The sequence below is a fragment of the Mesoplodon mirus genome, assembly GCF_964341445.2.
Source record: "Mesoplodon mirus genome assembly, chromosome: 9".
Lineage (NCBI taxonomy): Eukaryota > Metazoa > Chordata > Mammalia > Artiodactyla > Ziphiidae > Mesoplodon > Mesoplodon mirus.
In genome coordinates, this window is record NC_138985.1 from 97,978,121 (window position 1) to 97,992,515 (window position 14,395).

Consider the following 14,395-nt stretch of genomic DNA (forward strand, 5'->3'; position numbering starts at 1 on the left):
CTATGAAGGTATTGGGGGTGGGGGGTTTTGGAGAGTTTTGAAGGGAAGTGACATAACCCATTTTAGATGCTCTAAACCGCAGGTGCTAGCTTGTCTGTTGACAATTAATCACCAGCCCTACATCCTGCTACCCTCCCTTCCGCATCACAGTTCTCAGGTTCCCTCCAACAGGATCCCAGGTTAGACCCTGCAGATAAGAGGCACAAAAGTGAAATTTGTGGGCTTCCCTGGTGGTGCAGTGGTTGAGAATCTGCCTGCTAATGCAGGGGACACAGGTTCGAGCCCTGGTCTGGGAGGATCCCACATGCCGCGGAGCAACTAGGCCCGTGAGCCACAACTACTGAGCCTGCTCGTCTGGAGCCTGTGCTCCGCAACAAGAGAGGCTGCGATAGTGAGAGGCCCGCACACCACGATGAAGAGTGGCCCCCGCTTGCCACAATAGAGAAAGCTCTCGCACAGAAATGAAGACGCAACACAGCAAAAATAAATAAATTAATTTAAAAAGTGAAATTTGTAAGGTGAGAAAGAAGAAGTCTAACTCCTAGAATTGGCAGCTGTGGGCCGGTGGGTGGCCACTGGCAAACGTGGGGTTTTGGTAGCTACTTCCCAGAGAACCAAGTTGGCGCTGCAGGCAGCTGAGAGAAACCTCCTTGGTGAAGGCTTTCCTGGGGCCACAGCGCTTACAGATCTCCTGAAAGCCAGCAAGGTCCTCCTGATCTTTCCTCTCCCAGCCCTTCCAGTGGTTGTAACATCCCTGATTTCCTGATGAAACCTTGATACAGGATGCCATTTTGAATAAGTCTTGACTAGTAATGGTCCTACATCAACACCATACACTCAGTTCTCCTTCATGTCAGACCACTAATCTCTATTTTTCCCAAGATTTCTATCTTACTTCTCTCCACTGTAAAGATGACTCCAAAACTATATATATATATATATGTATATGTATATATATATATATATATATATATATATATATATATTTACTTTTAGCCTTTCTCCTAAGCTCCACATCCAAATTTCCAATTATTTCCTGGACACGTCCACCTGGATGACCTGCTGAAACCTCTAACTCAACAAATTCAATAAGAATCACCTTCCTTTTAGGGACTTCCCTGATGGCACAGTGGTTAAGAATCCGCCTGCCAATGCAGGAGACACGGGTTCAATCTCTGGTCCGCGAAGATCCCACATGTCACGGAGCGACTAAGCCCATGGGCCACAACTACTGAGCCTGCGCTCTACAGCCCGCGAGCCACAACTACTGAGCCTGCATGCCACAACTACTGAAGCTCACGCGCCTAGAGCCCGTGCTCCGCAACAAGAGAAGCCACTGCAATGAGAAGCCCGCACACTGCATCAAAGAGTAGCCCCCGCTTGCCACAACTAGAGAAAGCCAGCATGCAGCAACGAAGACGCAATGCAGCCAAAAATAATAAATAAATAAATTAATTAATTATTTTAAAAAAGGAATCGCCTTCCTTTTAAACTACTTCCTTTTCATGAGTCCACAGTTCTTTTAAGCACAATACAGTTACTTATTCCAGTTATCTGGCTGAAAACCACAGGCACACTACATTTCATGCTCATTCAGGTAAACATTTATTGAGAGGCTACAATATGCCAGCCCTTTGCTAAGTGCTGGGACTAGAATGGTTAACAGGTAGATGAGTTCCCTGCTCTCGGAGCTTATAGTCCAGTGGAGGATCTAGGAGAAACCTAAACACATTTCTGAAATATCTTAAAAAAAAATCCTTTACCTGTAACTTGCAAAAATTCAAGATTCTGAAATATCTTTTGAATTATTTCCGCTTCTCTTTCTCACCCCCCTTATCAACCAGTAACATTCACCTGGACTATTTCTCTAGTTTACTAGCTAGACCTTTTATTGCATCATGGGCTTTTTTATGTTTTGATGAAACACACATGCACATACAGTATTTTGCAGAAAATTTCAGGGGTTCATCAACAGTCCCTTTGAGGTCAAACCCCAGATTCTTGGGGTTTCTCATTAACCTAAAGAACCCCACCTCAGTGTCTCTCCCATCTTCACCATTCCTGCCTAGGGCTGTGTGTTTATAAAGCACAATCCTATCATGTCTCTCTCCTGAAACAGAAACTCTCAGTGGCCCATTTTCAACAAAAGCAGTGCCTAGTACACCCTCAGGCCTTCTCTCTCAAAAGTGCCCTGCACAAACCCAGGTTCCTTCCAACCTGAGATGCAATCCCCAAATATGCCCTATGCAAGCTCATCACGAGGGCTTTCTTTGCTCAGGCTGTCCCCTCACCCAAGTCTCAGCTTATCCAAAGCTCTCACTTCTTTGAGCTATTTTGACATTTTGTACTTCAGACATTTACATCCAGTCTTAGTTTTAGAGTTGATTATCCAAACTTTTTCAGAGTAAGAGAGCAGGAATCATCTTATCTTTGTACCTCCTGAAGCACCGGGCATAATGCCCAGCCCAAAGCAGGTGTTTGGAAAAAATGTTAGACTAAATTAAACTCAAATTTCCCTTTCACATCTTAGTCCCACTTGTGTCCTTCATGCTTTTTCCTCTCCTACATAACTGTCCTTCAAATATTTGAAGACAATTACCTTGTCCCTTGTTCCTTATCTGCACAAAATCCAGAAGATACTAGCTAACTTGGTCATCTAATTCAATGTAAACAACAGTCAATATAAGCACAAAATAGTCAAGAAGTCCCTAAGGGTTCTATTTCCCAACTAACCTTCGACTCATACTCTATGATTTGGGGCAAGCAGTACCTCTTCATACTCTTTCTTCTACCACCAGTTAGCTAAAATAAGGGGGAAACAGATAATTTCACCCTCATCTTAGTCATTTCTTGTAAACAAGAGAGGTGGCAAAGCACTTGGAGCTTTGCAACAGAAAAGGAGTATGACCAAAGTTATGGATAAATGTATCTGAGAATGGTTAACAACTAGCTTTAGCTCTGCTATTAAATCTGTGACCCAGGACAAAACCCAACTTTTTTGGGCCTATTTACCTACTTTTTGCATATTATGGAGACTGATAAAAGCCAAGGAATTTACACCACTGAAACAACATTAAAAAAAAATCTTCTGGACTATATGTAATCTTCTGGACCTCAGGCATTTTATCAATTGTATTTCAGTTTTGCAAATACTAAAGCTGAAAACAAAAAAGCCACAGATCATTGTTTCTTTAAATTCTCCTATGAGTTATTTATGAGCCTTAGAGTTTTAAAAGCACCCAGCCTACACAAAAAAAGTACTATTTGGCCTATTAACCTCTGTTGGTTTTATACACCTACTTCCATAGACTCTGAAGGGAAGCTGTGGAAGGAAGTGCAAGGACTCCACTTACAAACAGCTGCTTAACACACTCAGTTTCCCTCAGAAATGGATCAAATGCAGAATATATTCTTTAAAATGACCAATTCTTATTAGATGTGCCTTGAACATTTGGGCCTACGTTTATGTTCTGTTCTTTTCCAAATTATTTGGGTTACCACCAATAGAAATAATTACCTTACCCTTTAAAGGGATTTTTTTCTAATCATGTACTCATTTCTTTAAATCAATTTGTTCAGAAACAATTTTAGAAATGAATTTTCAAAGGCGGCTCTTCCTGGTAGGAAACTGCCTGCATGTCTAAAGGCTATGTCTAGACTAAGTTAATAATGCGTTAAGCACAAAGAAGTAAGTACTGATTTTTGTGACGAAATAAGTATTTGGTTTTTTAAAGAATTCATGCTAATGTGCTCAGTCATCTTTCACTTGGATAGAACACTTGAGCGGAAATAGCCACATGTGACAAAGGATATGTCTCACGATTACGTTTAAGGTACATAAGCTGTCAGCTCTTGAAAGTTTACATACCCTAAATATAATAAGGACCTTAAATCAAATGATGTTGGTAAAAACTTGATAGAAACCTCCAATTCCAAGTGCAGTGTATGCCATGTCTTCAAATTTGGGCAAGCGTTGGTGGAGATCACTAACTGCATTCAGCTCTGTATTGGTCATCATAGCATAATCCTGGTGGAAACACACTGTTGACACTTATTACCTGTTCACAAAATACAATTCATACAGAGTTAAGGATAGGCTATTCTTTCCTCTTCCACAGTTTCTGGAATTGCTCTAACTCAATGTAGCCTAGAAAATGACCCACAGCCATCTGACTTGCAACCTCCCCTAAGACTGCAGTAAAAGTTGCCTTCAACATCTCGACCAAAATTTTAACCATTAATATAATACCCTGTATGATGAGCTTTTGGAAAGCAAACTATTGATTGTAAATCAAAAGAGCTTCATTGGAAAAGAGGATGTTAAAAGGAGAGAAACCACTTCGACAAAACAAACACGTGGGCAGGTGCTATTCAAACCAAGGGATAGGGCTCATTGGTCAATAGCAAGAAGCTCCCCCTACTTTACTGCCCGACAAACTATGCCTATTAGCTTATAAAACCAGAGCACAAATCTGCACTAAGGTGGTAGTTTAAACCTACATACTTAACTTAAAAATAGAATAAAGAAAAAAGCAGGGAAACCCTGAGAGCAGACGACAGAACAAAATGCGCTGACCGAGAAAGCAGCGGGTTGAGCGTCACCTGGCTGATCTGAGAAGCTTCAAGCTAACAGCAGGGAAAGCTGAGATCCAACACAATTCACACCACAGAATCCTCAAGGGCACATAAACTGACAGTGCCAGGTACCCCTAGAACCAAAGATAAAATCTGCAGGGTGGGGCTAAAATAAAGATTACTGAGAAAGCTGTTTTAAGAAGTTAGTTCCTTAAATTCATTCCCCAACTCCACACCATAGTGCAACCACACTTCTCCTAAGTGGGCAGATATTTGGAGACAATCTCTGAGAAAAGGACTGAAAACAGGGATGAAGTAAATATATTCATACTGAATACAGAGACTACCGCGACAGCTCTGGCAGTCAGACCCTCACCCTCTAGGCCGGCCAGTATAAGACTCTTCTCTATGGAATCTGACCAGTCCAGGAGGAGAAAAAGCCCAAAGACATTGACATTAGGGCTTCCCCAACACAGAGCCCATCCAGATCTTCCAACAGTGAAGTTCAAAGTTGGCATGCCTTCATGTTTACAAAACTTCCTTTCAGCTTTTTAGTCTTATTCAAGAGCAGGTATCAAGGACTACCAGGGATCTGAGAAGTCTCTTAATATGGAAGATAGAGATCAAAGCAAAACAAACAGATAAAACCAACTTGAAGAAATAGAAACAATGCAAGGAGAATAAAACTATAAATATAAACAAAGTTGAGATAAAACTTCCTAGAAAGAAGAGCAAAAGACAAAGATGGCAAACTGGATAAAAGAATAGGAGAAAGTCCAGAATAATGGGATTTTTAGAAACGGAGAACAGTGAAAATAATTGCAAGAAATTCACTGGTGAAATAAGTCAAGAAAATTTCCCAGAATTGAAGGACATGAGTCAACAGATTTTAAAAACCTAGTGTGTATCCACTGTGTTCAGCACAATGAATTAAAATAGACCCAAACCAAGGAACACAGAAAACAATTTATACAGGCTCCCAGAGAGGGAGACAAAAGGATTACCTATAAAGGATCAGAGTGGCTTTGGATTTCTTTTTAACAGCAATACTGGAAGCAAGAAGACAATAGAGTAATGCCTTCAAAATTCTAAAGGAAAAAATATCTACAACTTAGAATCGTCTATCCACCAAACTATCAACTGAAACAGAATGTTTTTGTATATGCAGATTACTAAAATATTTATTTCCCACATGCATTTCTTAAGAAGTTACTGGAGGATGCACTTCAACAAAATTAGAGAAGAAAAAAAAAAAGACTAAGAAATGGCATATAGAAATACAGACTCCAAGAAAGGAGAGAGGTGAAAGGAAAGACTAGGAATATCAGCTGTGCACCAGATCTGAGTACTGTGAGACAAGAGACAGACATTGAGGGTTGTCAGTACCAAGATTCCCACTGCTGTTAATACCAGCAGGCTGCCTAAATCAGTTTGGTCCAGGTTCTTTTCTGTACTTATCTGATTTTGACCAAACCTAATGAAATTTCTGTTCTCCCCTCCACGCTCTGGTGAATTGATCAGCTTATTTTAAACCACCCCACTCCCATGGGTTGGGCTTTGATCAACTCCAGAGGACTGAGGGAAGCCCCGGAGAGCTTAGGCACAGGAAACAGAGAGCAGACCACTCTGCCAGACATCCAGGATCGGGCTCACAACAGCCCTGTCGGATGCCCTGACTGTACTGGACCCTCTTTTCCAGGATTCATTCACGACCTGCACACTGTCTTCCCCAGAATTGGCTTTTATAAATTATCAGAGAAACTAAAGCCAAACTATGACCTAAAGAATCTGTTCAATTTATCTTCTCTTAAGAGCCTTGATCTGATAGTGACAATACTGCCCTTCCCTTACTCAGCTAAGTTTTAATTTGCTACTTAGCTTTTTAAAACAAAGCAATGCATTATCCAGGGGTACATATGTTAAGTGGCAAAACTCTAAAGAAAGATCAGCACAGAAATCAAGATAATGGTGATTTGTGGATGGTAAGGAAAGAAAAGGAAATAAAATTGGAAAGGGACAGATAGGAGGTCTTTCAAGATATTATAGGTTCTATTTTTAACTTGGGTGGTAGGCACACTGGTTTTTATTGTTTTATTATTCTGTAAATGATATTTACATATTTTATAAAGTCTTCTGTATGATTCATTAAACATACGCACAATCACAGCACAGCCATGCAAAATAGAATTTCCCTCCCTTCACATTTTTGTTGATATATCGATGTCAGGAATATCCAAACCGCCCCCTACAATCCCCCAAAGCCTTGATTACAATTCACTACTACCTGATATTGCTTGTGTGTTGGGCCACCACTTTCCAGTACAATGTGAAGATTCAGGTGACTGAAGCAAAGCCTACAGACCAGAGAAAGCCTACAGTCTATACAGACATTTATTTGAGACAATCTGCTTTACATTTTTCAAAAACTATGTTAAAAATTTGTTTTTGGTAGCAAATTGAAGTACAGAGTAAATGTAAGGAGGAGAAAATCAATCTGAAAGCACAGAATGTAAAATTTAAAAGATCTACTTAGTTCATCCTACAAAGATCCCCTTAATGGATGTAGCTGGAAATATGCCAACTCCAGCTTTGGACTTCTGAATGTAACCCAGATCATACAGATTCCTAGCAACCTTGTACCCTCTTTTGATTAGTGGTGTGACCATCTCTCCATCATTAGGTACTCCCTAGAATGGCTGGTCAGGAAAGATTTCTCTGTGGGTTTCCTCTATCAGTGTTTCCTGATCTCTTTCCCGGCGTGGCACTCACATGTGCTGCTAATTGTATGGCACCTTGACTGCTGGGGCTGCCAGGTCTCCCTGAGACAACCAACATCTCAGCACAACCCAGCCTATCTGATCCTTCGTGGCCCATGAGGCTTCTCAGTTGGGAAGCTCTGGTCTGCACAACACAACAGCACAAAGAAGCATCTTCTACTGAAAGCCACCGGAAGAGGAATTCTTGAGGATAAGATGGGCTGACCTTCAAAGATGGCAACGACCGACAGTAAAATGAATTTTTTTCTGATTTCTTCTTCTAACCCATCCTCTCTATTGCTGAAGATGTAAAATCAATGGAAACAACTGACGACTGTCACCACAAAATGTTTCAAATTCACATGCAATAAAATGGAAAAACAAAAACAAGAACAACCCAAGGGTCATCATCAAGTTTTCTGTTTTATTTAAGATTTTAGTTTTAATTCTGAAGAAAGAGGTACATTTTCTTTTTTTAGTTTTAGCATTAGGTTATAACCAGGTTTCTGTTTTCTTTTCTCCTGTCTTTTCAATACTGCACAAATATCCAGAAACTACAGGGTTAAGTAAAAGCTGCAGGCGAGGTGTCAGAGATTTGCTCCTGATGGTGATCAGATGGCCCCAGAGCAGCGCTATCTCAGAGTGCCCTTAGTCAGGTGAATTTAAGGTAAAAAGAAAAAAAGATTCTGACAGAGGAGAAAGATTGAAGAAATCACTTATATTTCAGCACTTATATTATGCATAGGTATTAAATCTGTGAATAGTTTTTTTCTTTAAAACATTTGAATTTACTTTAAATCTAAAGCCAAAATTTTTTCTCCTTTAAAAAATCACTTCTCCCCTCCTTATAAACTCTTTAGCAATAGGCCAGTTACTACCGCAGATCAATTTGTCTCTCCATCAACTTCCGATAAATTCTTTTGCTTAACAACACAATCAAGTCCTCTCCATCAACTTGCCAAAAGAATTAAAAATTAAATTAAAAGCATTTTCCCTGCAATAGTGATAAGCTGAATACAAGATGGATGCCAGGACCACTGCTTTCCCCCATGCATTTAGCCATCTCATTTCAATCAACCTGGTTTTCAAACTTCTGCAGTTGATAATGCATTTACTTCACCTTCCCTATGGATTAATCATCATTTTCTGCTAAGCAGATTATGTCATTATTATGCGCAACAGACAAACAGTAATTTTCTAAGTATCGAGACTGCCCTTTGATTTCTTTTCTTTCCTCCTTAAAAAGGCATTTTTAGAAAACATTCAACAGTGTCACTCAAATGCTGGATCAACAGAAACTTTTACAATAAAAAAATGATGGTAATGACCCTGCGATCGCATTGCATCTGGGGTTAGGGAGAAACGAAACTGATCAGGAACTGGATTCTTCAGAACATAAGAGATGAGAAGGGAGCTGTGGGTCGGCTGAGAGGGCGAAAACAGGGTGGGACAAATCCTGCATTTTCTAATGAATTCTCCTCTTTCCCTAATGGCGGTCCAGTGTTGAACTCTGTAACAAATCTGTGGGGGTTTTGCTGGGGGGTCTGAAGGCTGTCTGAAAGCCTGGGGGTGGCGAGTGAAAGCTGGAAGGATTTGAAGGAGGAGGGTAGGGATTCCAACTGGCTCTGTGCAAAGGGATCTGTGTGCTGAAGGGGGCGCTGTGGTGGGTTTGTGATGGAGCAGCACTGGGGCCGTCCACCTCTGTGAGGGCCTGAAGGGATTTTAGCCAGTGTGGAGGATTGTCATCTTGAAGAGAGTCTAAACTGTTTCCTGAAGATGCTGGAATACCTAAGGAGAGAAAAGAAAACAAGAAGGAAAATGGTGAGTTTGTGCAGAAAGCATAAGAATTTCAACAAACAAAAAATTTTAAGGCGCTTAGTTTCTCCAAAAAGAAACAAAGAATTACAATTTTAAACTCCTTCCAAATAAGACCTTCTTAATCTTATGTTCCTTTTATTCCCCACCCACAATGACCACGATTTATTGTCACACAAACCCATGCCCTCCTCTTCAACTATACAGAGATCATCCCCCAGTGTCACACAGGCAGAGTTGCCAAAATGAATCCCCAGGATTGCATGATGTTATTTCCCAATTGTGCTTCTCTTTCTCTAATAGGGATACATAAACAAGATAGCCTTATAATAGAGAGCTTTATTTTTTAAAGTGGAGTATGTTCCTTTGAGAGGATAAGTCAGATCCTTTCATACTTTGAGACCTACAAAATACACACATTCTGTCAGATGTTAGCACCTACTTACACCAAAAGAAGCAACCTAGGTACCAAATGCCTTGTTACACAACTAGGCCAACAGAGTTAACTGAGGCTACATGACCCCGGAGAACGAAACAAGCTACCACACACTTGTGGCTTTGGGAAGATTACGTTGAAGAGACCTCTTGTTTTTAGTTAAACTGTGCTAAAAACCAAACTGATGGCAGTCAGTGGAGCTGAAGGAGTGAGAAAGTTACCTGTGATGATGGCTGGGTCTGTCCAGCTGCCAGGGCTGTCCCAACTCGGGCTGTCGGTGGTGGCAGTGTTGGACGTTGGTGCACTGTGGCTGGCGTTGGAGGGGGAAGAAGAATTGGGCAGTCCACCAAAGTTGATGTTAATGTTGGGTAGAAGTGCCCTTAGCCCGTCCTGCCATTCCTTCATATTTAAACTCTCTACAGAACTGCTGTTGTCTGGGAGATTTACCAACAAAAAAATGAAAGATAAAAAAAAAAATAAAAAGCTGACGTTAGAAACATATGTTGTTCTTTAGTGGTTAAGCGGGAGAAGAATTATTCTTTCTTTATTGAGCCTTTAAAATGAGTTGTCCTAGCAAGATAAACTTGGTTAGGATTTTGCTCATGAGCTCAGAGCCCCTGAAATAAGTGAGGAAAAAGTTGCTCAAGGATCAGGAGAGGGATCCTTGTCCTTCTTACAGACTCTTTACCATTTTCATTTGTAAGTCAATAATCCAGTTTAAAGACTCAATGCTCCAGAGCACAATTTAGTTCCAGCTACATTATAAAGTTTAAGTTAGTGGGGCATTTAGCCAGCTGAGCTGATTTACGCTATAAAAAAAAGCAAGCCTGTAAAGTTCAATATAGGAGTGTATTCTGAGCCCATTAAATGAAAGAAAAGTCATTTTATGAAGAATAAACATAAGCCAATAGAAAAAGAAAAATAATTAAGTTCTTCCTGATTATAAAACTGATCATGTATTTCAGAGGAGAAAGGCAGTAATGAATAGGCTTTTGAATTTGAAAAGAGTATTTTTCCATTAGTCACAAAGGCCAAGGAGACAGGGGCGAAGCTACCTTTTAGATGGAATCATTTCCAGCAGTCTGCCCACTCTATACTTACAGTTCTACCCACCATTTAAAACACAAGTCCCGGAGTCCTCTGGTTCTATTTACAAATAGCACCAGATATGATAAAATACTATCAAGATAAAAAGGCTTTCATAAATTGTGACTAAACTCACTTGATCTACTACCATCCAGAATCCACATGATATATAACTAACTGGCTGGGGGGAGGGGAGGGGAAGCATAAAGTGTAACTACTACTTAGAATAATTGCTTTATTGAAAATAGGACGGTAGGTCAAACTACCAACTGTGGTTTTTGAGAAGAGCATAGAAAATTATTTCTGGTTCTACAGAATTGATGAGCAACCACCACTGATGATGATGATGATGATGACGACGATGACAACGATATTCTATCAGGTACAGTCTATGCTATTTGGTGAATTCAGAGTTTTCTTTTTCTAATGTTTCCTTTGCACCAATCACTAACCTATACCAAATTATAACATTTCAGCAAGTGAAGCTTTTAACCCTATTGATGTTATTTATAAAAAGACAAAAAACTACAACCAAATGTAACAAGTCATCTCTGAATTTACTTAGATGAAGAAAAGACAATCTACACTCTACAGACTAGTCAATAGAAAGGAAAATAAATTCTTCAAACCGAATTCCAATTCACAATCAGTGTAATTTCCTAAAGCTTACCTTTCTATTTGCATCCTATCTGACATTTGCATTGTGTTGTACAATTCACAAAGCACTCTTATAGTCCATTATTATTTCATTTGATCCTCATGTTGTGAGGTAGGCAGAGCAGGGGGAAAAGTGTGCATTTAACAGATAAAGAAATAGACTCTAGAATAATTTGCACATGTCACATGACTTGTACCGTCAAGACCTGAAACCCAAACCCTGAGTTGTTTCTTTTTTAGTAACACCGAGCTCTCACTCTTGTATAGACTATTTACTTTATATTTGTATAGACAATTAATTGGCTTTTTAATAGGTTAAATGTTTAAGGCAAATCCCAGGGGCTTGTGAGACCCATGATGAAAAGGAAGCAAAAAAGAAACACGGAAACATTATAGTATGTCCATCAGCCATGACTAGTAGGAGAAATATTTCGCTAAAGGAACAAACTGGAATTTGCAGCCAGGGGAGAAAAATTCTAATCAACAACACAATCATCAATTCCCCCCACCCCCTAGTCCACTCCAGCTGCATGAGGCATTAACAAGATGACACTAATAAAGTCCTAGAATACCCTCAATTACAGGAAGGTTCGGTGGCTACATTCTAACCTTTAAAGTAGTCACACTGTCAGACTGAATAACTTAACTTGTTTTCAATTAACCAAAAACTTGAACTCTAAACAAGGAAAACTTCACAGGAGGGAAATAAAATCTCCCTGATATAAAAAGGTGATGTACCACTACATGGGAAAATTTTAAGGAAGATTAATGCTCTTGAACTTTAGGTAGCCAAAGTCAATAAGCAGCCCATGCAGATGATTTGAGGTTCCCTCTTTCACTGCACAGGGAAAAAGAAAAAAACCCATAACTTAGTAAAACCCATTTTCTCCTTACTTTTGCTTTACAGTTAGTGAGAACTGGAACTAAGGAACTTTGCATTAACAGAATAACACTTGCATTTATATAAAGTTTATCTGAAAATCAGTATTGCAATAAAATCGAAAGACATTTGTTCACAGGCAGGGGATATATGGGAACTCTCTGTACTCTCCACTCAATTTTGCTGTGAACTTAACACTGCTCTAAAAAAATAACATCTATTTAAAAAAAAGATATTTGTTTATCTGATTTTAGGCTAATAAAATCAAGCAAGAGTGTATTAGCCAAAGACATTCACAGACGGCACATGATATAGAAACAGTGAGAAACTTAGATCCTCCCAGGTGAACTACGCTTATAAGATACCTTGGGGAATAAATTAGCTAGTTTATAATTCTCACAATCTTGCCAAAAACAAAGTCATGTGCCTAGACATCTTGGGAGCCTGATATCATAGAGGACTGGTTTACAGTGGAGTTGTGAGTGTCACTAGGAAGTGGACTGACTCATTAGCTCTGGGAATGGGACCACTATTCTAAGTAGTTTACAAGAAGAAAAGAAGTTTTCTTCACTGTTTTCTCTACTACTGCTATGCCAAGTGTTGGCACAAAGAAGGGGCAAGAAAAAGGAAATCAGATAAATCCTAACCCCATGAAAATTTCAATAGCCACACTTGAAATCACCTCCTCTACCTCCCTGCCCACCCTCCCACCCCACCTCTGACCCAAATTTGTTTTGGCTGAGAGGGCTTCTGGTAATTCCATTCCTTGCAATACACACAGCAGGGTTGATTAACCTCAGCACTACTGACATTTTGGACTACATAATTCACTCCTCATCATGAGGGGGCTGTTCTGTGCTGTAAGATGTTTAGCAGCACCGCTGGATGCCAGCAATGTGCGCACAACTACCCCCCACCCCCAATTCTGACAATGAAAAATGTCTCGACATTGCCAAATGGCTAATGGGGGGGCGGGCGCAAAATCATCCCTGGCTGATAACCACTGACACAAAGGAAGCTGATTCCTTTGTTTCTAGGGCTCTAAATAATTCCACTCGAATACACATTTCCTTTTAAATAGTACCAGGACAGGACACCTGGATGCAACCTGATGCAACTTCATTTCCCTTTATTTACATAGGACTTCACGCTGGCATACGATTCACTATGTACAAGTCCGTAGGTCTAATGGAGAAAACACTGGGCTGAAAATAGCAGATGGACTGTATAAGGCAACCGTAATTAATATAACCTTGAGCATGTAAGTCTCGTAATTAATATAACCTTGAGCATGTAAGTAAGTCTCTTAGTATGCTTCATAAGTAAGAATAACATCTGCCTTCTTCTCTCGTAAGGATAAAATAAGAGAAGGGAAAGCAATTTGAAGACCATTTATTTCTTGATAGGTGCCTAACAACAATTTTTTTCTAATACTCAATACTGAATAGATAGTAGTTTCCAAAAAGCCAAGGTAAGAATATTTCTCACTTGCCAGGAACTGGCTCTGGGCACAACAGTCTCCTCCTAGCAATGGAGAGATAATACCCGGTATTCTCAAAGGGGTACTGTGTAGTCAATCTAACTAACAAGCCTTCTCACCACCAACACAGTTCAAAGACAAAGAAGACATAGAAAGCCCTTTAAACTTTCCATAAGCAAACTACAATGAAAATCAAGTCACTGAACATACTTTATACTAAATGATACTAATTTTATTTTTAAAGTATTTAATTAGTAGTAGTGTAATACATTAGGGAAGGACTGTATATTTTTAAAGGATTGCTAATATGTTTAAATGTTTTATGATGTTAAAAAATTAATTTTAATTTATAATTTCCAAATATGTACAAAACCACTGTTTTCGGTTCTAAATAATTTGAGGGCAGGAGAGCGGGTGAAGTTGTTTGTAGTAGTTTTATTTTTCAGAGTAGAACTCAAAGACAGAATTTAAAGTACTTTCAAGATGCCATATACCACACTCTCATAATTCATCGTGTAAGAAGTACCAGTATACTTCAGTTTACCTAGCACAGAACACATTTTATTAAAGAAGAAATTATGGTTAAAATTCTGCCAGTTTGCTGGTAGCCTAACACCCAGTCCGTAAGAAGTCAATCATCGCTCACTAAGCAGCTGACAAGTCTAGACTGTAGCAACAGTGGCAACAACAAAAAATGTATGTGTTAAAGC

General features: G+C 39.6%; 1 protein-coding gene across 5 annotated transcripts in view; it reads right to left on the minus strand.

Moving 5' to 3' along the window:
- Nucleotides 1-7,741: 7,741 nt before the first annotated feature.
- The window catches only part of CNOT4 (CCR4-NOT transcription complex subunit 4), a 142,914-nt gene continuing 136,260 nt past the window's right edge, over nt 7,742-14,395 (minus strand). For 3 of the 5 annotated variants that reach the window (XM_082631763.1, XM_082631761.1, XM_082631762.1), the window contains 2 exons: nt 9,804-10,016; nt 7,742-9,119 (listed from right to left, as the gene is read on the minus strand). In XM_082631763.1, coding sequence (XP_082487889.1) covers nt 8,818-9,119; nt 9,804-10,016 — 515 coding nt within the window. In that variant the 3' untranslated portion in view covers nt 7,742-8,817. The remainder of the gene's footprint in view (nt 9,120-9,803; nt 10,017-14,395) is intronic. The other 2 variants (XM_082631765.1, XM_082631764.1) reach the window with 1 other exon arrangement.